This window comes from Desmodus rotundus, chromosome 2, assembly GCF_022682495.2.
Source record: "Desmodus rotundus isolate HL8 chromosome 2, HLdesRot8A.1, whole genome shotgun sequence".
NCBI classification, from domain to species: Eukaryota; Metazoa; Chordata; class Mammalia; order Chiroptera; family Phyllostomidae; genus Desmodus; species Desmodus rotundus.
Genome location: NC_071388.1, coordinates 41,987,159 through 42,013,860, shown reverse-complemented (window position 1 = coordinate 42,013,860; position 26,702 = coordinate 41,987,159). Strand labels below are relative to the sequence as shown.

The 26,702-nt window shown below is 35.1% G+C and overlaps 1 protein-coding gene across 1 annotated transcript in view; it reads right to left on the bottom strand.

Moving 5' to 3' along the window:
* The window catches only part of ATP11B (ATPase phospholipid transporting 11B (putative)), a 103,722-nt gene that overhangs the window by 17,301 nt on the left and 59,719 nt on the right, over positions 1-26,702 (bottom strand). The window contains exons 16-28 of the mRNA XM_024563976.4: positions 26,480-26,553; positions 26,304-26,407; positions 23,733-23,914; positions 22,396-22,599; positions 17,302-17,455; positions 15,937-16,039; positions 14,526-14,671; positions 12,989-13,048; positions 11,323-11,450; positions 9,621-9,759; positions 2,514-2,579; positions 1,897-2,000; positions 1,309-1,474 (exon numbers count right to left, since the gene is read on the bottom strand). Of these exons, the coding sequence (XP_024419744.2) occupies positions 1,309-1,474; positions 1,897-2,000; positions 2,514-2,579; positions 9,621-9,759; positions 11,323-11,450; positions 12,989-13,048; positions 14,526-14,671; positions 15,937-16,039; positions 17,302-17,455; positions 22,396-22,599; positions 23,733-23,914; positions 26,304-26,407; positions 26,480-26,553 (1,630 nt within the window). The remainder of the gene's footprint in view (positions 1-1,308; positions 1,475-1,896; positions 2,001-2,513; positions 2,580-9,620; positions 9,760-11,322; positions 11,451-12,988; positions 13,049-14,525; positions 14,672-15,936; positions 16,040-17,301; positions 17,456-22,395; positions 22,600-23,732; positions 23,915-26,303; positions 26,408-26,479; positions 26,554-26,702) is intronic.

The window sequence follows — 26,702 nt, the reverse complement described above, 5'->3', positions numbered from 1 at the left end:
TTATATTCATTATATTTAAGAATCATGTAAGATAGTAATTACTCTGATTTTACAGAGGAGGAAACTGAGCCTTAGGAAAATGACTTGATTAAAGACATATATTTTATAAATGGCTAAAATAGTATCTGAATTAAGTTTGTCAGACTTCAGAGGCCTATGCTGCTTTAGTGGGGTTAAAATGTGTACTGGTTAAGACTGAGTTACCAAAGCAAATACAGGCTAAAGAAATGGTGACATGATCAACTGAAATTAAAATCAATGCATCGTTTAGGAAGCTTAATTCAAATCACTACTTAGGGACCACTATTCTATTTGTAGAATACGTAACTAATTTTCCAAAATTTAAACAAAATTTGCTTGGCCGGTAAGATAGCAAACATGCGGGAAAAATTCTCAAACTCGGCATAACTAAATGATAATAAACTCACTGCTTACTAGGGCATAAAAGTTAATTAGGATGTATTCTTGAGGATACATATCCAATGCTAAGGTACAGTTAAAGACAAATTAAGATAATAGTTCTAGCTCATGTACAAGTCAAATATACAAACAAGGCACATACAACCACATAGCTACCATTTCTTGAGCAAATAAGTGTTTGGACTTATTTTATCCAATCCTCATTAGAAAGATAATGCTGTAGGCATTTCTATCACAATTTCACCCAGGTCAGTATTGAGAGAGACATCGTCACAGAACTACCAAGTGGCAGGCATAACTGTCGAACTAGGGAACTGTCCTATCAGGCCCTAAAGACCATATTCTTAAAACACCATGCAACACACTGTTACTATTTGTTGTAGTTTAATACTTGTTAATAAATATTTGGTGAGAACGTATTTTATAAAAACCCATTCTTTAAAAATTGTTTAGGTTAAAGAACTTATTTTGTACTCTTTTTTGTAAAACAATTATCACCTGAAAGAGTATTACTCAAATTCTAATGTTTCTAAAGACATGAATATATATCCCAATTACATGTGTCTGACAGAATGCTGTGACAATATTATTTAAAACATATTGATAGAATGCTGTGACAATATTACTTAAAACATATTCACTAATATTATCTGGACATGATAGTTTTACCCTTAAAAATGTGAAGTGGTTTAATAACAATTATAATTTGTCAGGAGTCATACAATTAATAAAAATAACTTAAAAACATCAGATATAACAATATTTAGACTGTAAAACTCTTAATACAGAAATATCAAATTTCCTATTTTCTAATGTAAGAAAATTATACTGACAGCCATTCACAGTTAAAGCCCCTAAATAAAAGGTTTTGTATATAAAAAGCGTTACCTGTGCCTTTTCAGTATTTGTAGGATGGAGCTGTCTGTCAAATACTTTCTTCACAATATCAAGAAACAGACATGTTACAACCATGAGGATTATGGCAAACCAAACAGAACCACTTGATAGGAGCTGAAAAAATACAAAGTACATATTCTGGGAGCCTGAAAATGGCCTGCAAAGAAAGAAAGTGGGCTTAATAAAAGTAGAAACTGACAAGACAGTTTCTTAAATCAAGACATCGTGTAAATCCACGATATTTGAAAGTTACAATTTTAATCTGGAATACAAGTTTGGGATAATACTCAAAATTTGAAATCAGTAATTAATTGTATAATTAATAAAACAAGATTTAACTGCTAAAAATAGAATTCGATTGCCCTGGCTAGGTAGCTCAGCTGGCTAGAGCGTCAGCATGCCACGCCAAGGTTGTGGGTTCCATCCCTATCAGGGCGCACACAAGAGCTAACCAATGAATGCGTCAGTACAGGGAACAACAGATCCATGATTTTCTGTTTCTCCCCTCACCCCACTCCCTGACTCCCTCCCTCCCTCTCTAAAATCAATAAAAAAAAAATTTACAATGTAGTCACTCACCAGAGAATCCCTCCATAAAACAAAGAAAATACAAAATAGAATATAATAGATCCCCAGGTAACAAAATGGTTGATCCAGGTCCAAAAATGAGTTTCCAAAGCCATCTAAAAAAAGAAAGTCCTTATAATAGAATGTCTTTAACGTCTAAGATGAAAATCACAAATGAATGAATTATAAGTGACTAAGGTACCTATAGCAAAGTCTCTTAGAAGATGAATATTAATGCAAGGATCATAGCAGAAAACTGAACAATTAAAGGTTATACTATTTTTCTTCTCTGAGGAAACAGCATTGAAATTTCATGACTCCCTTAGTCTCAACTCTATTGTCGGAAACAACTTGTGTTGTTCTTGCATCATATAAAGAGAAGCAAAATTTCAGAGATGACTACTGTGAGATTAACCTTTATTTAACCATAAAAAATCACGGAGACTTTCCAAATAATGAACTTAAGTAAGATTTTTGACAAAAATGAAAATAAATTATTACAGAACAATCAGTGAAATTATGACTAAAAAAGGAAAAGGGAAGAGATGTATCTATCTATGGCTAAAGAAATTTAACTATGAATTATATAGACACAAAATTTGTCCATGTGTCTAATTTCTGTATCATACCTTTACTGTGACTGTAATAACCATGACCGTGAAGACCAAGGTGCCAAATGTCCAGTTTCCAAACATCTAGACAGAAAGAACAAACCATTATTGCATTTGGTGTCACCACGATGCTAAGTAAGATATAAGGCAAAAAGTAATTTCATTCTTGACTAAAAACCACTCACACTATTTAAGCCAGTTACATTTCAAGTCTGTGACTAGATTAGCAGAGTTAGGGAGTGTAAGAAACACCATAAACATTATCACGTGTATTACTGTCATCTGTTGCATATCATCAGACTGAAAACCCACGATGGGTTTGGAATTGTGTAGCACAGATTGTTTTTATTTAGAATGATCGAGAAACTGCTTTATTCCTGTCACACAGTAAAAATTGTAACAAAACCCTGTTTGATCAGAACTACTGAAATGGCCAAAAAGTTATTTATTTTTTCCGTACATGGCTCTCATAGTGTTTAGCTGCCTTTAACATCATTCAAAACAATTTTGTTAAGACTGTATTATGTCACTGTTATCAGTGTGCATTTAGAAAAATTATCAAAACTGGTGAATTTTTGTGCAGCCATTTTAATACTGAAGATGGAAGAAAATACACATTTTCAGCGTATTATGCTTTATTATTTCAAGAAAGGTAAAAAACAATTGAAACGCACACACAAAAAAGATTTGTGCAGTGTATGAAGAAGGTGCTATAACTGATCAAACGTATCCAAAGTGTTTTTGCAAAGTTTTTGGTACTAATGACATTTTGGCCAAATAATTCTTTGCTGTGGGGATGTCATATGCATTGGAAGATGGTTAGCAGCACCCCTGGCCTCTCCCCACTAGAAGCCAATAGCAGGAGATAGCCAACATACTCAAATATCCAAATCAATAAAGTTATTGGTCAAAATGAAAAATGTCTTTTATTTTACAGGAAAAGCTAAACAGACTTTCTGGTCAATCCAATATTTTCTGAAACTATTCCAACCAGAAGTTATAGCGGATAACTTGCCCCTGTATTTCTGGACACAGCACAGGCAGAGCAGGAAAAAAATCACACACAAAGCCAATACCTGAAGGAGAGACAATGGCCAACAGAAATACTCCTTAAAGGATTCCTTGTACAAATGCTCCACATGTTAGTCAGAAAGTATTTCCCTGGACTTTACAGCAAAAACTTACACAAGTTTATTAAAAATGCAGAATCTCCAAATGTCAGGATTCAAGTTCCACAAATAAGAACACAACCAGAAGTTTATGTTAATTTAATTTTAAAGTAGTCATACTCTTAAACATTGGTTTGAAAATTATTTAAAAGGCTTTTATTATCACAGATTTCTAACAACTAGCATTTATGAGGGAGGACCCCAAAAAACCCAGAATTTATTTATAAAATATTGTGTATTGACTTACATGTTTAAACTTCAGTCACCTTCAAAGTACTCTCCATTTGATATAATACATCTATCAAGACTTTTCCCCACTGGTCAAAACAGTTTTTGACCTCATTGATTTTGATGCCTTTTAGTGCTCCTGCTGTTTTTTTGTTTCACCTCTTCCACATCGGCAAAACATTTCCCTGCGGTGACTTTTCATCCAAGGAATCATAGAAAAGCCACTTGGGGCGAGACTGGGTGAACAGAAAGGGCGGAGCACCTGGATCCTGACATATTTTGTCAAAAACGGCTGAACACTCAGCATGGTGTGGGCAGGTGTGCTCATAAATCACCCTTCATGAAACAGGCAAATGAGTCTTCAAAAAAAATTCACTGAAGCCGAATGCAGCCACACAACACCACCAGCTGGTACGTAGATACAGATGGGTTTCTAGAATATTCACCTACTGGGGGAAAACTGTAACTACAGGGTGCCTGCACTCGAGAAGATAATTCTGGTTTTGGGGGTGGCCCCTTATACTTGACAAATCACTTAACCTCTCTATACCTCATTTTTATTTGTAAAACAGAGGAAAACCTTATAGGTTTTTATAAGAATTAGGATATGTAAAAAGGACAGTGTGCCTAATAACAATAAACAAGTTATCATTAATAACAAAATACCAATATTCTTTTATTTAAGGGTATTTGGGGAGTTTGTCAAACGAATGAAAAAGTCATATGGAACCCCTCCCTTTTCCTACTTTAGTCATTTCTAGAAATGAACTAGAAATACTGAAAATCTGTGGGACCGTGTGGGCAGATCTGAGATGCAGCCGGGGAACCTGCACCTGGATGTGGTAACAACTGCACACATCTATCCCTCAGTATCTGGCTTTACTGGACCAAGACTGGGGTTAGCTATGTGGAATCTTTCTCAGAAGTAGAGGTTGGTTAGGGCTCCCTCTTGCATTCAAAGCCCTAGAGGGAGCTGTAGAAAACACATTCACGTGGGGTTTTTTTTTTTTTTTGTAAATTTAGCAAGAGTAATGTATTTCAACAGCAATTAATCAGCATTGTGGTCTCTTTCCATTCTGACTTCCCCTTGAACTGGTAATGGGAGTGGCAGAGGGCATCTTGGGGATCTGGCTAAAGAGAAGTTGAGTTAGGTTTATTACATTGGCTTGGGTTAAGTGGGGCCTATTTGTGTAACTCACAGTTATGTCCATGTATATGTAAGCTTGTATTTATAGTTTTATGTTTTTTTCCTTAACAGAGGGCCTACCAAAACATGTAAGGGACTATACTAAACCCAGCCCTGCCCTTCCTCAAAACAGACAGATGCTCAAAACACTTTCTATCACTATCTGCCTGTTTTCTGTATAACTTGTTCTAACTGAATTTGTTACTTAATTACTTAATAAAGCCAAACTTGTATTCCAAATTAAAAACATTCACTGGTACATTCAATAAATAGTAACTGAGTACCTACTGGGTTGGCCAAAAAGTGCATTTAGTTTTTCTCCATCAAATAAAAGACACACTTTCCATTTTCACCAATAACATACTGATTTGGATTGTTTTGAGTATGTTGGCTATCTCCTGCTATTGGCTTCGAGTGGGTAGAGGCCAGGGTGCTGCTGTAAACATGTTCCAATGTATAAGACAGCTCAGTCTTGCCTGCAAAGTTTCTTTTGAGAAATCAGCTGAGAGTCTTATGAGAACTCCTTTGCAGGTAACTCTTTTCTTTTCTCTTGCTGCTTCTAAGTTTCTTTATCTTTAACCTTTGGCATTTTAATTATGTGTTTTGGTGTGGTCCAATTTGGGTACAACTTGTTTGGGACTCTGTGCTTCTTGGGCTTGTATGTCTATTTCCTTTGCCAAATTATGGAGGTTTGCTTTCATTACTTTTTCAAAGAAGTTTTCAATCTATTGGTCTTCCTCTTCTCTTTCTGGCGTCCCTATGATTTGGATGTTGGTATGTCTGGAGATTTCCCAGAGGCTCCTTATACTATCCTCGTTTTTTTGAATTCCTTTTTCTTCTTGTTCTTCTGGTTGAATGCTTGTTTCTTACCTATGTTCCAAATCATTGATTTGAATCCTGGCTTCATCCACTCCACTGTTAGTTCCCAGTAGATTTTTCTTTATTTTACTTAGTGTAACCTTCACTTCTTCCTGGGTATTTTTTCTGCTGTTGCCATACTCAATGAGTTCTTTGAGCATCCTGATCACCAGTGTTTTGAACTCTGCATCTGATAGGTTGGTTATGTTTCATTTAGTTCTTTTTCTGGGGTTTTGTTCTGTTCTTTCCTTTAGGCTGTAATTTCTTTGTCTCCTCAATCATGCAGCCTCCCTGTGTTTGTTTCTGTGTGATAGGTAGAGAGAGCTGCTTTGGCTCCTGTCTTAGTACAAAAGGAACCTGTAAATTGTGTGGGTCATAGCCTTAGGTAATCGCCAGGGTGGGGGAACCCTCTTTACTGCTTTATGGTTCTGTGGGGGGGGGGTACGAGGGAGGCAGAAGGGCACAGAGAGGGTACAATGTGGCTGCCTGGCTTCCAGAGGTTTGCCTGGCACTCACTCACCCTGTTTCCAGTCACTTCACTTACTGCCCCTGTATGTCTGGCACTCATGTAGCTGTTGCCCAGAGGGGGTGGTTTTGCATACGTTCTACGTCTTCTCAGGCCCTTTAAACAGTGTCTCCTGAAAATCCAGCAGTTTCTTCTGCCGCCCAACCACCACTGGTTTTTACAGCCAGAAGTTATGGGGATTTATCTTCCTGGCACTGGTATCTGCAGCTGTGCAGTATGGCCTGGGGCTGGATTGCTGGCCCCTGAGGCATCCCTCCTGATTTATATCCACCACACGTCAATGTGAGACCATCTGTTCTGCCGCTGCTGCCTTGCCATGACACACTGCATCTCTGCCCCTCCTATCCCTCCGGATGAATGTGGCTTCTTTAAATCCTTGGCTGTCAGACTTCCATACAGCTCGATTTTCTGACAGTTCTGGGTGTTGTTTGTTTTGAGGTATAGTTGTAATTCCTTCTGTGGTTGCATGAGGAGGTCAAGCATGTTTACTTACGCCTCCACCTTGACCAGGAATCTGTACAGATCTTTTTTTGTGTTTCAGTTTTGTTTTTACCTTTTTTGAAATAATAAAGAATAATATACTGAAAATGTTTCATATTTCCTTCCACATTCAATATTAAAATGGCTGCACAAAAATTCACTGATTTTGGTGTTTTTATAAATGCATGCTGATAAGACAACTGTCACAATACAATCTAATGAAATTGTTTTGAATGACATTAAAGACAACTAAGCACTGCGAGAGCCACTGTACAGAAAAAACTAAATGAACTTTTTGGATTACCATTCTAGGACTTGGGATCAGTAAGATAAATAAGATAAAGTTGCTACCCTCCCTCATGGAGCTTATACCTAGTGGGGACAGATAACCAAATAAAGCTAGAAATATATACCTTGAAGTAGAGATTAGCGCTATGAAGAAAAATAAACTTAGAGTAAGCGTCCCGGAAGTGATAAAAGGTGAGAGGGATGGCTTTATACAGGAGTGAGTAGAAAGGCCTTCCTAGGCCAGTAATGTTTCAGCAGATCTGAATGGATATGTCACTAATGATTTTGAGGAGATCCTTGGATATATGATCATATTCTCATTTTTAAAAGATCACGTGGGCTGCTGTGTAGAGAAGAGACAGCAGGAAGGGGAAGAACAGGAGCAGGAGCAACGAGGAGGTGGTTGTCATGATCCAGAAAAGAAATGATGATGATGATCTGAACTGTGTGGAGAAGGACAGAAGTGTAAACACACAGGATATGTGTAACATCAGAACCAATGTAACTGCACATGGGCTGTGAGAGAAGGGAAATCAAGGATAACTACCTAGACTTCTGCCTGAGCAGTTGGGTGAAAGGTGGTAGCATTTATTAGAATAAGGAGAACTGGAAAGGAACCAGGTTTGCAGAAGACAAAGAGAAAAGCCCCCAGTTTTAGTTATATTAAGTTTGAGATTCCTGTGGAACTAAGTGGAGAAAGCAGGTACTTATTTGAATCTGAGGAGATAGGCAGTGATGTAAGTCTGGGAGTTTTCAGCATATAAGCAGTACTTAAACTATAAGAAGAGTGAGTTCACCCTGTGTACAGATGAAGAAAAGATGACAGCACCGAGCCCTAAGCCACTGCGCTCCATTTGGAGCAGTGGTTCTCAAAGTGGGTGATTTTGCCTCCTGAGGCAAGTTTCTCAACCTCTTTGAGGCTAATTGTCTAACATGCAAAAGTAATAGATGACATTTTCCACATACATGGTTATTACAATTTAATAAGCTAATACATATAATACACCTGGCAAAGAGAAAAAGAATCAATAAAAGATAGTTATTATATGTAGCCTTAATGCAACACAAACTAGATTCATCCATCTTTTTGTCCAAATCAGGCTAAATATGTCCTCAAAAGTGGTAATAATACATGTTCCTACACTACACCCTAAAGCACAGCTGGCAAACACAAGGCCCGTGGGCCGAATCCGGCCCGCCACCTTGTTTTATCTGGCCCGGCACCTTGTTTCTTCTACTCGGCAGCAGCGCCAAGCTGTCGCTTAACTGTTAAGGAGTAGTTACATTTATACAGTCCTAAAATTACGTTCGGCCCTTTGAAGGCAGCTGAGGCTGATGTGGCCCCTGGTGAGAATGAGTTTGACTCCCCTGCCCTCAAGGGATGTGAACGATTCAAGCTCCTCTACAATTGAGACCTATTTCCTTCACTGCACTTGCAGATTTTATTATTTTATTTACTTATTTTCTGTATCCCTCACAAGACTCTAAGCTTGTTACTCTCATATATCTAAAACCTAGTATGGTATTTCAAGGGAATGGTTGATCCTCAATGAATGTTTGCAGAACAGGTAGAACTTAATATCCACCTCTTTGTAAACCCTGTGTGTTTGTGTCTCCAAATATATTTTGCAAAACTTAAGTACTGCCAATGGAAAAGGGAAACTAAAGGTGACAAGCGTTTCCAGTCCACCACAGGACTACTGCTGTCACTTCCTGTCCTCCTATCTAGATAGGCTTAGAAAAAGAGGTCAGTTCTGCCAAGAGTCTCTTGACAGGAGAACTCCAATTAGGACATGGTAACAATGTCCTATGTCTCACCCCCAATTTCATATTTCAGAAAGTGGCCATTTTAAATGGTAACTTACAACATTCTCAAAATTGCTAGTGTGCACATAGCACTTCCTAAGCATACCAAAAAATAATTCATACAATTAAAGAGCAAAAAATGAAATGCTAAATACCCATTTCTCATCTAAAAAAGGTGGGTCATAATATCTCTCCAACAGGATTATTGTGAGGATTAGGATATGGGGCATGCAAAGCACTCAGCACAAAAGTAAGCAGTAAACAAACAGTAGCTATTATTAAAACATAATCCTGAAGTAAGCAGCACACAGGGGTATGCACATTCCCTTGTATTAATTCATTTTTGAAAAGCAAAATTGCCTAGCACCTTGAGTTTCATTTCAATATTAAACTATATTGCCTTTTTGTTTTAATTTTGATTTGTATAAAATTTTATTAAGTAAAAGGTTTAAAACCTTTTTATAATTGCATTTTAATATCCAATTTTATAATTTAAATTGAATTTCACTTTTATTTTTTATAATGGAAAGTTACCAAAAACCAAATTAAATTATTAACAATTTTAAAAAATGTATATATTTTACCTGGCCATTTCCAAGCAGAGATATATCATTCCCCATTAGAAAATAGGATCCAAAAAAGAAAATAAAGGCATGACTGAAACCCAGGATGGTCCAATAAAGAAAAGTTTTAATGCTTAGTTGACGGTTTTTACTAATGTCTCTGTAAATTCAAAAAAAAAAGAAAAGAAAAAGGAACATTACATTCATATTTATTATTCACCTACTTAATAATTATCACAATTTTGTAAGATTTGATTTTTAAAATTTGAAAATATTGGCAGAAGAATAAACCCCAATTTACCAACTATTGGTTGGCTGAAAAGTTCATTTGGTTTTTTCCGTAAGATGGCTGTAGTAGAGCTTAGCTGTCTTTTAATTTCATTCAAAACGATTTTGTTGGATTGTATTGTGACAACTCTCATATCAGTGTGTATTAAAAGAAACAACATCAAAATTGGTGAATTTTTGTGTAGCCATTTTAATATTGAAGTTGGAAGAAAATATGCAACTTTTTCGGTGTGGTATGCTTTTTTATTTCAAAAAAGGTAAAAAACGCAACTGAAATGCAAAAAGAGACTTGTGCAGTGTGTGGAGAGGTGCTGTGATTGATTGTGTCAAAAGTTGTTTGCAAGGTTTCCTGCTGGAGATTTCTCACTGGACAATGCTCTGAAGTCAGGTAGAGCCATTGAAGTTGGTAACAATCAAATCATGACATTAATTTAGAACAATCTTTATACCACACAGGAGATAGCCAACACGCTCAAAATATCCAAGTCGATAAAGTTATTCGTGAAAAGGAAAAATGTATCTGTTATTTTATGGAAAAAAACTAAACAGACTTTTTGGCCAACCCAATACTACTTGTAATTAATCACACACCTGTGTAACAGCTTATAGTTCACATAATACATTCAAATTCATTTTCTCACTTTGATAAAGAAATTTGATATAAGCATTAACACTTCAGTTTAATTGTAAAAAAGTTGAATTATCTGTATTGTATTCTGTTGTAAAATTCAGTCACTGCCACAACTGCTCTTTTTAGTGGAGTCAATTGAGTTAGGTTCAGCACTGAGGTTCCCAATCAACCTCCAGTCCACCAATAGCTGTTATGAGAAGAACAGTCTTTGCCAATCTTGGGTCAAGCTCAGGCCTCGATATACTGAGAAATCAAGGTTAAGTTATTACCATTTCTGGATAACTCTACACCTGTATAAGAACGGAGGTCACACGGATGTGGAAATCATATCTGGTCCCGAGGAATAGCTCCACACCCCTGCGATTACTTGGTTCTGTGGAACCAGGACTAACTCAGGGGACATAGATGAGAATTAATGTCCCCAGCCTTACCTTTTACATTGATTACGACTCATAAATTTGGCAGTGTTAGAACATGAACTAATTTTTTAGGAACTCTGGAGACAATCAATCACTGAATAATTTAATTTGTGCACATGAAATGGAATATTACTGGCTTGCAACAGTAAATGCAAATTATACAATTGCCCAATACATTACTAGGATGAAAGAGTTCATTCCTAAAAACAATGGAAAAATTGTGTTCAACAATTATAAACCATACAACTAAAGTACTTTCCTTAGTAAAGTATTAACCACCAAGACACTATCTAATGTATTTTTAAGGTACTTTTAAAAACTGGTAACTATATATACCACTTGCATTCAGAAATGTTATGGACATCTAGTACTGGAAAATCCTTACCGATAGAGGGTTGGCTTGTTCTGTAACACATGAGGGTCTATATGCTGCTCCAGTAGACTATATATCAGAATAGGCAGGGAAGTGAAACAAATGTTGTATAAAGTCAGGTACACGCTGTCATACAATGTCTAGAAAGAGAAATTGGTAGGAATTTTTAGATTTTAAAGTATATAGTATTATTATTACACTTAGGCATACAAAAACAAAGCAGCATGTCAAAAATAAACATAAAAACTATTTAGTTTCAATTTATACCAAAATCTTTTCTAATAATTCCAATCTGTTTCTGACATAAACATAAACATATAATGCTCATAGACTGATATTCTTTGTGGGAATTGGAATATTTTGTTATGTCAAATAATTCTGGAGTTATAGTAAATTGAACCTACATTTCAAGATTCTCCACAATTTGGTCACTGTGATGTAATTTTACACAATTCTACATGTTTCTAGGGGTCTTATTACTATTCCTTTGATATGTACACATTTAGTTTTGCTTCATGGTTTTGTCTTTGCACCTAAGTCCTATACTTCCTTTAAAGCATGACCCATGAACCCTTAAACATTTATGATAGCTTATGATGTGACTGTCTAACAGTCACATGTGCTACTGTTAGTACTAATCTGCTTATTTAGCACTTTGCCTTTGCTTCACATACTGATTTTACTGGTATTAATACTTTATCTTTAATGACACTGTAAACTCCTTGGAGACTTAATCGAAATAGGTTAGTTCTCCTTGTCATACGTTCTTATAGCATTCATTACTTCATGCAAGTAAGCAAACATTGTTATTGGCAATTAACGCTGAAGCAGATACTTAGAATTTGGAGTTACAGATTGTAAACTGGAGAGAACAGTAAGGACAGACAAAACTCAAGGAAAAAACCTAAGATAACGAAGCTCTTGTTATTTCAATAAATGTGAACAAACATCTTGATCAATTAGAGATGTATAGTGTGGTACATTCCGAGGGTGCTCTAGTCAGCAGTGGTAGGTCCACGTATGGTTTAGTTATTAATTTAGCTATGAGATTTTGGGCAAGTTACCAAATCTGTGTGTTTCAATTTCCTTTTCTTATAAAGTAAGACAGAGTAGATCAGGAATGAGAAATATGTGACATGTGTATAGATGAAGACCCATCAACATGTGTTCATTACAGCTACTGCTTATCAAGAACTGGACCTAGAGCTTCCGGACCCCTTTCAATATAGCACTCCTGGTGGTCCCTGCAACTCAGTTAGTGCCTGACATTAAACTGTATGTCATCCCTGGACTCTACCGCTGAGGTTCCTTCCAAATCTAAAGATATTTTATGAGTCCAAAAAACAATGAGGTAATCTCCAAATAGTTTTCTGGCCTAGCTTATGAATTTTATAGAAATATTACATGAGTTGAAAAAAGTTACCAAAATTCTCTATTAAGCTGTTAAGAGTTAATATCCATTTTTTAAAAAGTATCAAGAATTAAAATATATTTTGATATTAACACTTCAAAGTAAAAATGAGAATAAATATTATGACTGCTATACTGATTAAACAAACTAGATAAGTTTTATCTACTTATCAGCAGGACTATGAAAAATTCCCTGCAAGTACCTATCAAAGACTGAACACACATACTTTGTTCTAAAAGTATAAAACAAAAGTTTCTATTTACTTACTTGTTGAGAAAACAAACAGTAGAACTGATATAAAAATTGGGGTGTGATAAAGCATACATTCTGAAAAACAAGATTAAATGGAAATAATTAAAATATTTAGTCTAAAAGAAAAAAAGTTTAAAAATGACCAATGATCCAGAAACACAATCTCAGTTGATATGGAAAACAGAAGATCTTCCCATAAGAACTTGTCCATATGAAATGGTAAAACAGAAATCCCATTTTATTAAAAAGTCTGAAAGTATCCTAAGTAGCACTGCAAATGTCAGAATAAAAGACCATTGACTCGTACCATTGCCAAGCGATACCATAATTTTGAATTTATGCTTTCTAATTATTATTCAATACTTTTCATATTCAGTACAGTAAGTTAGTTTTACTTCAACCTTAGGACTAAAATAGCTTTAAAATGCTAAAAAATTTAAAACAGAATGAACGAAACCATCAAAACATCTTTCGATTTCAATACTCTTATGCCACAGCAAAGCTGTAAGAAGCAGCTAGGAAAAAAACCTGTCACTCTCATTTATTTGCAATATGCAATCTGCCTGTGTTCTTTCATTGGCTGGCAGCTATTAATTATAGGTGTATATATACAATAGAGGACACACTGGTGTATTAAATGTCTTGGTACTCAGGGCTCTTAACATGAGTTCCACAGAATCCCACCTTTCCCAAAAGGGTTGAGAGAACAGTAGTACTTCAACATAATTAGTTCTCTTATAATCCTAAGTATTTTATTTTATGTATATAAAAGCCCTATACTGAGTAATTTATACAACTTACTAGACTACCAAACATTCATTCATGGCAAAAAAAATTTAGAACCTCTGCTTGAAACCATCATACTGAAGTTAAATTAGAATGTATTAGTGATTCACCCCTGACCAATGTGGCTCAGTTTATGGGAGCAACATCCCATAAACTGAAAGGTTGTGGGTTCAATTCCTAGTCAGGGCACATGCCTAGGCTGTGGGTTCGGTCCCAGGTCAGAGGACATATGAGAGGCAACAGATGAATGTTTCTCTCTTCTTTCTGTATTGATGTTTCTCTCCCTCTCTCTCCCTCCCTTCCTCTCTCCCTAAAATCAATGGGCATGTCCTCGGATGAGGATAGAAAAATTAAAAAAAAACAAAAATGTGAGTATTACTGGTTCAAAACAAAGTAACATCAAAAAAATCAAATTGATTGAGTTCTAATTTGCATAGAATAAAATGTGTCCATAATTTTTTTTGTGTTTTGACAAATTTATACACCTGTGTAACAATCACCCAAATCAAACTAGATAACTTTTTTGTTACGTAAAGTTCTCAATATATCCTTTCCGGTCAATTCTATAACCTGCACCCTTGGCAACCAATGATTTCCTTTCTGTCAGTACAAATTAAATGCAGGACTAGTAATCGAAGTAAAAATTCCATAAAATGTTATTTTTACTTATAGAAACAATTTTTCAGAATAACTTGTATGATAATAACATTCTTTAAACTGAAGCCTCACATTACTGTCAATAATTCTAAAATTAATCGAAACTCACCTTATAAAAAAAATACTGTACAAGGGTAGCTATTCTAATATAATAAAAATGACCATGAACAAAAAGCAACTTGGAGAGAAATTTAAATCTAGCTATTGCATAGTCACTGTTTCTTGCAGCTTGTCTTCCTTCTTTACCCATGATTCCTGTAGAAAAGGGGACAAAAAGGCAAATTCATTGATAACTGATTAGTATAATCTTCATGATACATCCGCGAATATGTTAATTCTAGCATTTGAACCTGGACTTAGGACCACCATATCCTAATACACAGCAGATAGCAGGTTCCCAAAAGTTTGTTCTAAGTTGAATATGTAATCTAGTAATCGAATACAAAGCTACAATATACTAAGCATGTAACATCAATTTTCAAAGATTTAGAACATAATATAAAATGTAAAAATAATATTGAAAGTCCACAATGTAATAAGAACATCAATTACACTAAAAAGCTCAAAGTCTGAGCTAACAGATTTCTAAGGAGAGGATGTAATAAAACAGCTTTAACTTCAATGAACGTGAAAAATATTGAAATTGAGTAATTTGAGTCTAGCACAAATGAGCATGTTTGACTGCTTTAAAATTTTCATGCATAACTCAAACAAAACGTGCTTTCAAAAGTACAGTATCACCTGAAATCAGTATATAATTTTATTGGATAAATATGAACATACATGCATACCTAATAAACACAGACAACAGTGTAGTGATGGCCAGACGGGGGGTGGCTGTGGAGGTAGAGGTGGGTAAAGGGGAGGAAAACTGGGACATCTGTAACAGTGTCAACAATAGAAAGAAAACCCAAAACTTTTCTCTTTACTTCTGTAGTTGTATAATAAAATCATTGAGGAAGACAGATCAGAATATGGTTTAAATAAGAAATGATTGATAACTTAAATATAAATAAAATACTAGTATTGTGAATCCAATATAAATTCTAGACTAGAAAATTAGGATAAAAGTTTATTAAATTAGAAGTCTATTTGAAATTTTTATTTTATTACAGTCTGGTATAATTTCCTGTCTCTAAAATTGTTTTTAAAATGAGCTGCACAATCTTTAGACTGACAACCATCAATAACATTCAAAAACAAGAATTTAAAACCAGGAGGGCAACTCTATGTGATTCAACAAATTTAGAGTTAAAATAGTTACTTTATTATTAAGAATTAGTAAAAAGTGAATTCATTAATGTGGTATTCATGTCCTTGAAAATCTGGCATTAAAATATTCTAAATATTGAACTAATTGTAACAGGCTTCTGATGGGGATACACTGAGATATATTACCATGTTGCATTCAGTTTTTATTCATGTATTTGATATTGTACTTTAGTCTACAAAAGGAAAATTCAAGATCCCCAAATAATTACACCAATATTAAAGCTCAAGGAAAAAAGAAAATCAGTCACCTATGCCAACATGTGCTTCCTGTATCATGCTTACATCATTAGCACCATCACCAACAGCCAATGTTATAGGTTTCTCAGGTGAGATTTTTATCAGCCTTATTACCTGAAAGACATAGAACTAATTAGTTACTTATGATAAAATTTCAGCTTTTTAAGATTTATATGAAGTCATTTATCCACAGTGACTCTGCTAAAATAGAAAAAAATTAATTTTACATTAGACAATAATAAGTTCTGGGGTTCAATTTTGGAGGGATGTCTCCACTAAGATGTCAGAAATGTCTTTAAGAAATGACATTGGAAAATAGTATTATCTTGGATTTTATTATGGGAAGCAAGAATCTTTAAATACAGTTTCAATTTGTAAAAAGCTTCATTATAATAATATAGGCATTGTAACAAAATTCCATGGAGCCAAGAAAAATTGAATGTCTAATTTATTAGACTTATATGTGAAAAAAATCAGTGTTTAGACGTGCATTTCAAAGAATACTGTAAGGATACTGTTTGTGAGGGTACAGCCTAAGACCTCAAATTATAAATTTAGAGTTACAAAAAAATATATGCATAGGCTTTCACTGGAATCATAGTTGAAATTTAAGTATTTTCTGTATGTATCTTTATCTCACAAATTAATTGGCTTTTCAACTTCCTACTAAAGTTCTATTTATTACTTAACAGCCATTTTTTCCCTATTTTTTAATACACACCTATATTTATTGATTCCAGAGAGAGAGAGAAGAAAGGAGGGGGAGAGAGATACAGAGACAGAGAGAGAGAGAAAAGTACCAATGCGTGAGAAACATCGACTGGTTGCCTCCCGCACACACCCCAACTGAGGACCAAACCCGCAACCTAGATATGTGTGACCTGACCAGGAATTGAACCCGCAACCTTTCGGTGCATGGGAAGACATTCCAACCAACCAAGCCACACCGGCCAGGCACTTAATAGCTATTTTTAACAAAGAGAATTATCACTTCATGAGAATGCAAGAATGAGCAGAGATCAATGGAATCACTTGAAGGTGCATGTGAACTAAAGTCTCATAGCCTCCCGCAATAGGTAAGTAAACTAACTTATGAAACTTTAATTATCACAGTTCAAATCTGTGTCTCAGGAAAATCACAAACTGCTACCCATCACAGTCATTCTAGGTTATTATGAACAGTTGAAACTTTTATATTCACTGACAGTTCAAATGGTCTAATGTACATGGTTAAAATTTATAACATGAGAAATGACTGATTCCTAGTAAGATTCACATGCTGCATGCCACCAAATGGAACTAGATAAAGGCATTAACCTTAAAGAATACTTTTAGATCTATACATCCTTATGGAACTTTTAAAAATACAAACATACCTTGGCTTTCTGTAGTGGTGCCATACGACAGCACAATACAGCTGAACAATTTCTGCAAACATCCATAAATAGTTTTTCATGCTCCCTGAGTGCAAGAGATAGACTGGTCCCATCCACCACCAGCCCATGCTGAATCACATGATCCTCTGTAATTCTAAAACAGAAAATAATTACGTCCTCTGTAAGGCACTTGGAAGTCATATTATTTATACTCAGTAAAAAAAGATTCTTACTGAAAGATGGACCATTCATTTACAGACTTTATTATTACAAAAATAATGTCAGGAACAAACTGAGTTGTACTACCTTGAAATTAAGATTAGGTAGAACTGAGAGTGACTGATATTATAAATAAAACAGATGATATTAAATTTTATAATGAACTATTAAGTAACTATATTTTCTAAATATGAATTATAATATATAATCTGAGTATATTCTCCCAAATTGTGAGTATAAAGTCTTACAAAAATAAAAACATTGTTAGTTTCATTTAGTAAACCCTGATTTAAAAAAAATAAATAAAAAATATTCAGGAAAATTCATGAGCTAAATTATGTGTAAGTAGGAAGCAAACAAAGGAATCATAAATGTTCTTGATACTAATTCCTACAACAGACTGCGACCCGAGATATTACTCTATGGTGAAACATGGCTAACACTTCCCTTGTGGGCACGTGCTAATGAGTACTACTCAAAGCATGCATGGGCTGATTACTGGCCGGTGGGCAAAACTATTTGTTGCTAGGAAAAGGTAAGAAGCTTGCATCAGTATGTAAATCAGCTACATTACTGAGCACACTATTTTGTTCCACTGTTTCTCCCCACTCTCCTTTCACAGTAAGATTTCTGAAGAAAGAAGCAGTGCACAGATTTACATTCTGGTGCAAGTTCCTTTATGTTGCTGAAGGCCAGCAGTCAAAGTAGCACTGCGCTACATCCACCATAAGCGCAATACACTGCAGTTCACGACTGGGTTTACAACACAGCACACACTGCTACTAGGAAGTGTCCCTCCATTTCAATTTTATTTTCCCCCCAGCTTTACTGAGATATGACGTACAACACGTGAGTTTAATTCATATTATTATGAAATAATTACCATAAGATTAGTTAACACCTCCATCCCCTCACACAATTACCTTTCTCTATGTGTGGTGATAACATTTATGATCTCCTTACTCTCTTAACAACTTTCCAAAATATGACCCAGTACTGTTAATTACAGCCACCAGCTGTACATTAGATCCCCAGAACTTACTCATCTTGTGTATAAGCTGGAAGTCTGTACCCTCTGACCATCATTTCCCCTTTTCCCCAAATCCTAGCCCCAGGCAACTGCCATTCTACTCTCTATTTCTGTAAGTTTGGCTTTTTTAGATTCCACATACAAGTATTTATCTTTCTATGACTTATTTCACTTAAGGTAATGCCCTCAAGATCCAACCAGTCTGTCACAAAAGGCACGATTTCCCTCTTTTTATGGCTGAATGTTTTTTTTGAATACAGGGGTGGTTAAAAGTAGGTTTACAGTTGTGAATACATGAAAAGCTTATTTTTTATGTTTGTTTGTTTATTATTAACCTACTTTTGTCCACCCTTGTATATACACACACCACATTTTCTTTACCCATTCATGTATCAATGAACACTTAGGTTGTTTCTATTCTTGCCTATTGTGAATAACGAGGCAATAAAATATGGGGGGTGCAGATGTCTTCAAGACAATGATTTCATTTCCTTTGGATATATGCCCAGAAGTGGGACTGCTGGCCCTGGCTGGTGTGGCTCAGTTGATTGAAGCACCCTTCTGTAGACAGAAAGCTCACGGGTTTGATTCCTGGTCAGAGTGCATGCCTAAGTTGGGGGTTCAGTCCCTACTTGAGAGGCAACCTATTGCTGTTCCTCACCCTCCTAAAAGTCATACTTCCTAAAAGTCTGAAACCAATGGGTATGTCCTTGGGTAAGGAGAAAAGGAAAGAAAGGGAAAGAAAAGAAAAGAAGTGGGATTCCTGGACCATATGGTAGTTATTTTTTAAATTTTTTGAGAGACCCCATACTATTTTTCCATAGTGGCTGTTTGTATTTCCATTTTTAAATGAGAAGTGAGAAAAGTATTAAATGAACAATAATCTATAAAAACTGAACAATATATTGCTAGATTTGAGTCTTGTAATATTAACAAAACTTTTGTAAGTTAAAATGTGTTTCACAGTATGCCTAATCACCATCGTGTTGCACTGCAACTAGTTTGTAAACAATTCCCTTTTACAACGTAAACTTCTAAAAAATGTGTTTTCCTTTTTTTATTAATTCTCCAATACCTGAAATCAGCACCTGCAGTGACTCCCTACTGGGCAAACTTTACTTAGCAACTGGTTCTTCTTCCCATATGTTCAGCCTAAGCACCATCTGAGCAGAAGAGGGAGCAGCCAAGGGTGGGACAGATCAGGCCAGTTTTTCTAGAGACCTTTCCCAAGGCACACAAAATTGGGGTTTCCTCTGGAAAGACTTCATAAATCGGCATATTATCTCACAATCTATGGGATAGTATTTGTGAAATGTGGAAAAGCTCTTCACAGGTCTGGCACATAGTAGGTAGCATCTGCTCATCTCTGTAGTCTTATGTTTCAATACTTCCCATACCCTCTCCCATCTATTCCATTCTCTGGGCATAACGGCCCCCAGTTCTTCAAGCCTCTCAGCTCTGGGAATTTGCATACAATTTACTTCTTGGTGTTACTCTCTGACCAATTAACAGAGCATTTCTCAGGAGGCAACACAGTCACAGGTGCTTCCACAGAACTGTGTCTGGGTTAACCTTCCCTCTCCTGTCCACCCATACTTTGTTCTTGCCTCACTTGTAATTCAGCTGTAATAGGTCTATCACAACACATTTACTTCTGTTTTTCCTATAATGTAAGCATTTTGAGAGTCAGCAATATATAAATAAATACCTTATATGACTGTGTCTTCCGATGTCTAGATAGGAGATACCAAAATGTTTGTGAAAAAATGGTTATATAAACTAAAGCTTTCAAAGGTATAGAATTCTTTGTTCTATTCAAGATTTTAAGAATACATACTTCCTAAAAGTCTGAAATCAAAATCACATTGACTTATATGATTATCTCAGGAAATGTACTCCACTGAAAAGATGGTATCTCTAAAATGTAATAAAAATCTCATATACCAAGACTAGGATTCATTTTAAAGTATAGTCTTCACTTTATAACATAGCTTCTGTACAAAAAAGGAAATGAATAATACCCATGATCTTAACAGGTTCACTAAAAGTATAATATGACTTAAAGAATATATTCAAAACTACAAATAACAATTATCTCTAGATAACTGTATTATATTATTAACCAACATATTTTCCTTATTATTTCCAGCATTTTTCAGATGGGCATTACTTTTGTAGTCAGGAATATTCCAGTAGGAATACAGGGGTGCACAAACATAGGTTTACAATTGTGAGTACACACAACAGCTTATTCTTGTATTATTTTTCATGCAAACAACTGTAAACCTACTTTTGCCCACCCTTGTATTTAAGTCAATGATTCTGAGGAATTATTTTGTTTTAAGCTCTTTGACACTTGGGACTTAAACGTTTAAGCAGTCACAATGGTGTTCACAATGCTCCCCAACTGTAGTATAATTACCCAGATCAATCACCTTTTTGAACTCAAGCAAATAATCTTCTGAGAATAGTACTATTTAAAACATCCCATAAATACTTTTTTCTTTAAGAAAATTCCAAGTTATTACCACATCAATGTGCGTATTAACAAATGTAAATAAAGCACTGGAAGTACACCGAAGCTGTGGCATTGTCGTTTTGCATCTGTTTTCCTGCGCTAGTATCACAAGACTGCAAATGGCAAGAATCTGAAGAGACCTAAATACCTGCATATAAGCAACACTGGGTCTTACATGGTAGTACTAACTTCACTGTGGAAAAATCAGACTGCGTTAGATGGGGGCTCTGAAATAACGCTGATCTGCATATTTAAAAGAAGATTCAGGAAAAAAAGAGAACGAATTTAGGGTACAAATTATTTATGAAATTATCTTTGAATAGCAGAGTGCAGACTGATTTCCCAATTTGGTCACGTGAACGGGATCAGGAGTTGCACATGTTTTGTGTAAAAGGACAGAAGTAAATACTTCAGTTTTAGGTTTTGTGGTCCAAGAGGCTACACTGAGGACATTATGTAGACACTTATAGTAAAAAAGACAAAAAAAAATTTTATTAAGTAAAAAATGTAAAAATAACTGCGTATAATTTAAAAACAGTACAAGTCTAATGAGAAGAATGAAAATCATTTTGAGGGAGAAGGAATAACATTTGCTTAACTGGGGTTTAATGCTCAAAATCAATTGCAAATGTCCATCTTTTAATGCTGATTCTGTAATGAAATTTTATATTTTAATACAACAGAACAATCTGTAATGAGATTTTATATTTCACTTTGAATGTCTTTTTAAACAGGTGGTATATTAAAGTGTAACTGAGTAATACAATTCTCTGCATCTAACTTGATAAAGTGATAAACACTACACTGTGCTTTAAAAGTATATTAAAAGTCCATTTTTCTTGTTTGGCGCTGATGAGTAAATACCGGTAACTAAAATATAGTACACTGTCTTATGGCAGTATGTGTGGCGCTCAAGACACTACTGAGTTACAACTGGGTCACTGTGACTTGAAGTGTACCAAGCAACAGTGAGAAATGAAAAAGGGCTTCATAAGGTCTCTGCTGTAACTATTCAACTGTTCTGCTACAGAGCAAAAGCCTTCATTGGTGGTATGTAGATAAATGAATGTGGCTGTGTTCCAGTAAGTTTCTTCAGAGGCAAACTTCATTCACAGATAAAGACACTACAAAGAAAGAAAACTATAGACCAATATCCCTGATGAATAAAATATGATAATTTTCACATGAAATATTATTTTTAGATTCTTTTTTATCCATGAAATAATGCAAAAATTATTTTGAGCTCATAGGCTATAAAAAACAGGCAGTGGGCCATACTTTGCTTACCCCTCAAAACCCAATGATCCACACAAAATTACATTCTTACCTTCTGGCAAGCTGTCTCAACTGTTCAGCACATTCACTGTCTGATTTCTGGTTTATAAGTTCAAGGATATTCATGGTTCTGTGGAAATGTCCACATGATAAACTCACACTAACAGCTGTTTCATGTTTATCTCCAGTAAGTACCCATACTTTGATACCAGCCATTCTCAATGCTTCAATAGTTTCTCGAACTCTATCTTGTAGTCTGAAAATAAAAAAAACAAAATTAGTAGGAAATACTTTTCTGATTGTATTTTAAGTATAAATCAAATAGCATAAGTAAGGTAAATTCTAGACTTCTTGACCTAGGAATTGATATAGTAACATTCAGTCCAGTACTATAACTGAATTTTCTTCCCCAATAAGGAAGAAACAGAAATAACCAAATCAGTGATCATCGATGTAACATAAAAAAATTTCCAACCTCATAGTTTAAGAGTATATGTTCAAAGATGATTTTTACAGAACCAAGTTAAGTATATGGTCTACATAAACTATTTTATAAGAAAGTCTTACATTTCAAATTATAAGATTTTTCTTTTTGATAAGGAAATCTCTCAGATCAGCAGTTCAAAAATTAGACTATGAATACCCATAGATCTAAGAGGCAGAGAAAAATATAACAATTAATCCATAGAACTCAATTTAATTCACGTAACTTAATTTAACTCAAGAAATTAAAACATACATCGGGGTTGATCCTGGGGAAAAAAGACAGGGAATACATGGACCTAAAGGAATTCACAGGATAATAGAGAAGAAAATCTTTAAACAAATAACGGTAATATACCACCACAAGGACAACACAGATCCACGAAACACAGAGACTTCACAGAAAGAGCCTTTTAAATCCTGTTAGAAGTAAGGAAAGGACTTACTGGAATGGAGTAATATTTGATATATACTTTATAAATAGGTATTCAAAAATGGGTAGCCTTGCCAAGGAACAAAGCTATAAAATAGAATAGTTTTAACTTAGCTGTTGTTCAGAGAACTACAGCCAGTTTGGTACTACTGAAGTATAAAGTGGAAGGATGCAGTGGTGGGCGGTGAGGCTTGAGAATTAAGCAGGCGCTTAAAATCTTTGTATGGCACACACTGAGGAGTATCCTAAAATTTTAGTCTACAAGCAAAATTATATCTTTCATCTATTCCAGAGACTTGGCTAGAAGAAAAATTATACATACTAACTGGAAGAAAAGGCTTTAACTCTCTATTTTGATTTTAAATATATTGTTATTATAGCATGTTAATAAATGAAATTTATGTCATAAATCAGAAACGGCTAAAAAATTCTTATGAGAGAAAAATGATATTGCCTATTTATCTAATACTCGCCTGTCTTCTACCGCTGTAGCTCCAAGTAATATCAGGTCTTTCTCTATGAACTGGAAGACATTTGCCAATTTCTCTTCCCGTTGCTGCAAGGCAGTCCTGGCTTCGAACAGGCGTCTGTCCATTACCTCATACTCTTTAGACGTCAACTGTCTATAGGCCATGCACAGAGTTCTTAGCCCTTTCTGAAACAGAAAGATTAAAGACAAAAATTAAATGAAAATAACTAGTAGGGAATCAAGAAGTCATTGAAATAAAACTGAGGACCCCATTACCAAAGTCAATTACAAATAATTTAAAAAGTACTATCACCGATAACTAAAATATAGTACACTGTCATATGGCAGTATGTGTGGCGCTCAAGACACTACAGAGTTATAACTGGGTCACTGTGACTTGAAGTGCACCAAGCAACACTGAGAAATGAAAAAGGGCTTCATAAGGTCTCTGCTGTAACTACTCAACTGTTCTGCTACAGAGCAAAAGCCTTCATTGGTGGTATGTAGATAAATGAATGTGGCTGTGTTCCAGTAAAAGTTTCTTCACAGGCAAACTTCATTCACAGATAGAGAAAGTAAAAGTCACAAAGTCCTACTGATATGAGTTATAGAACATATATTATCATAAGTCTTTCAATTTCTGATGAGTTCTTAAAACATTCTCAAAACAATTAAGGTCATTGAATTGCAGAATATTAGAGAACAGATAGGATCACAAGATTATCTTATCTGTGGTTAGTAAACCTGGAAAGCCAGGGATTTCCACAATGGTACCTTCACAACTGCCTCAGGTTCTACTTTCCTGTTTTAACCATTACAAATCCTCTCCACCTACTTCAAAAGAATTTTTTAAGCAGAGGGAACCATAATTTCCTGACAGTTTATGGTATGACACATTTGCAATTCAAATAAAGAAGTCTGCAAGGTGGCCATTCTCAAACAATACTTTCTAGAGCCACTGACTGATTCTAAATTATACAAGTATATCTTCACTGGTGAACTGCAATTACACACAATTTAAAAATATATATTGGATTTTCTGATCCTACTGGGTTCGAGTTTTTCTTATGGTGTTGATATTTGAAAGTTAGTATTTAAATGTAAAAGTCTATTTAAAAAGTTCCTATTGCTATATATTTTCCTTAGAAAAGCCCAAATTAAATGTTCTAGTAACAGAACTTGGAAAGGTAGATTTTAAAGTACTATGTAACACTATTTAGCAGATTTCTAAAAAGTGGCATTCCTTGATTTACAAATGACCCATGCCTATAAATTATATAACTGTTTCTCTTAAATAACAGTTCAGGGACTAGGAGGTTTATCAATCTATGACTTAATTTTAATTAGTTCATTCTACACCAAACATTTACTGGGTGCCAACTATGTGCTGGCACTGTTCTGAGTACTGCTATGACAGTTAGGCAGACCATGTCTGTGTTCCATGTGTGTTATAGTGTGGTAGTGAACCAGGTCATCAACAATCAGGGACCAGTAACGGGAAAAAAGAAACCGTAGGTGAAGGAGGCAGCTGAGCAGAGATGAGCACAAGGCACACATTCACAGGAATGCAACAATGAGAGGTCACGGGGTCCTAAGACTGAGAGAACCGCTTAATAATGTTCCCGTTCCACACAACTTGCATACTTTGTTTCTGAAAGACTCTCCTACATTCTTTCATTGAGACATAATTCATGTACCATAAAATTCATTCCTTTAAAAAGAGAATTTCAGTAGTTTTCAGTGAAGTCTGAGAGTTGCATAATTATTTTTAGTAATTAATTCCAGGACATTTTCATCACAGCCAAGGGAACCCCATATCCATTAGCAAACATTACCCTTTCTCCCCTTCCTCCTGACTTTGGCAAACACTATGAATTTCTTCTATCTATATAAATGGACTCTGTGGCCTCTTGTGACTAGCTTCTTTCACTCAGCATAATCTTTTCAAGGTTCATCCATGTTGTAGGCTATAACGGTACTTCATTTCTTTCAATGGCCAAATAACAGTCCATTATATCGATATGACACACTGTTTAATCCATTCATCAGATGATGGACATTTGGGTGCTTCCATTTTTTGGCCATTAGGGGTAATGCTGCTGAGAACAGTTGTGTACAAGTTTTTGTGTAGCCCTATGTTGTCAATTCTCTCAGGTTTATACCTAGGAATGGAATTGCTGGGTCACGTATTATACTCCATGTTGTATGAGAAACTGCCAAACCATTTTCTAAAGTAGCTGTATCATTTAAATTCCCACCACCGATGTATGAGGGTGCCAGTGTCTCCATATCCTTGAATTCCTCTGTATTCTTTTAATAACTCTCTCCACTTTTTTAGATAGTAATTTGAGTGGTCCTTGCAGGCTACAAGTGCCCTGAGTATATATAATAGGTTCAAAGAGAAGACACATTTTAGCAGGTTAAAGTTAATTTTTAACTAAATATGGAGCCAACTTTTGATAAATTAATGCAAAAAAACAAAACTCCAAATCTCTCAAACACACACATATACACACACACACATATGTATTTATGTATCTTTCAGAGTTTTTAAATCATAGAAATTTGCACTCACCAAAGCAAATTCATCTACATGAATTCTGGTTTTTTCTATTTCTCCACCTATACAGTTAGGGAGAATTGATGATTCGGCTCCTTTAGCAAATAAAAACTTCTCACCTAAAAAGAAAAATTAGTTATCAAGCTCTTAATATTAGGTAAATAAAAATTCATAAGACTTTAGGTTGTTACCTGAAGGTGCCTGAACAATTACACTCATTCTCCTACGATCTGAATCAAATTCCAGAATATGAAGCAGTTTGTACCTAATGGGAAAAAAGGTAAGACAAAACTTTACTTTTTTGAATAACATGAAGTAAATATTTAGAAAGAATCCTATAAAGGATAAAAATGGTTACTTTAGTACACGAAATTAACCTCAACTACATTTTCAAGATGACTGGTTACAGAAATA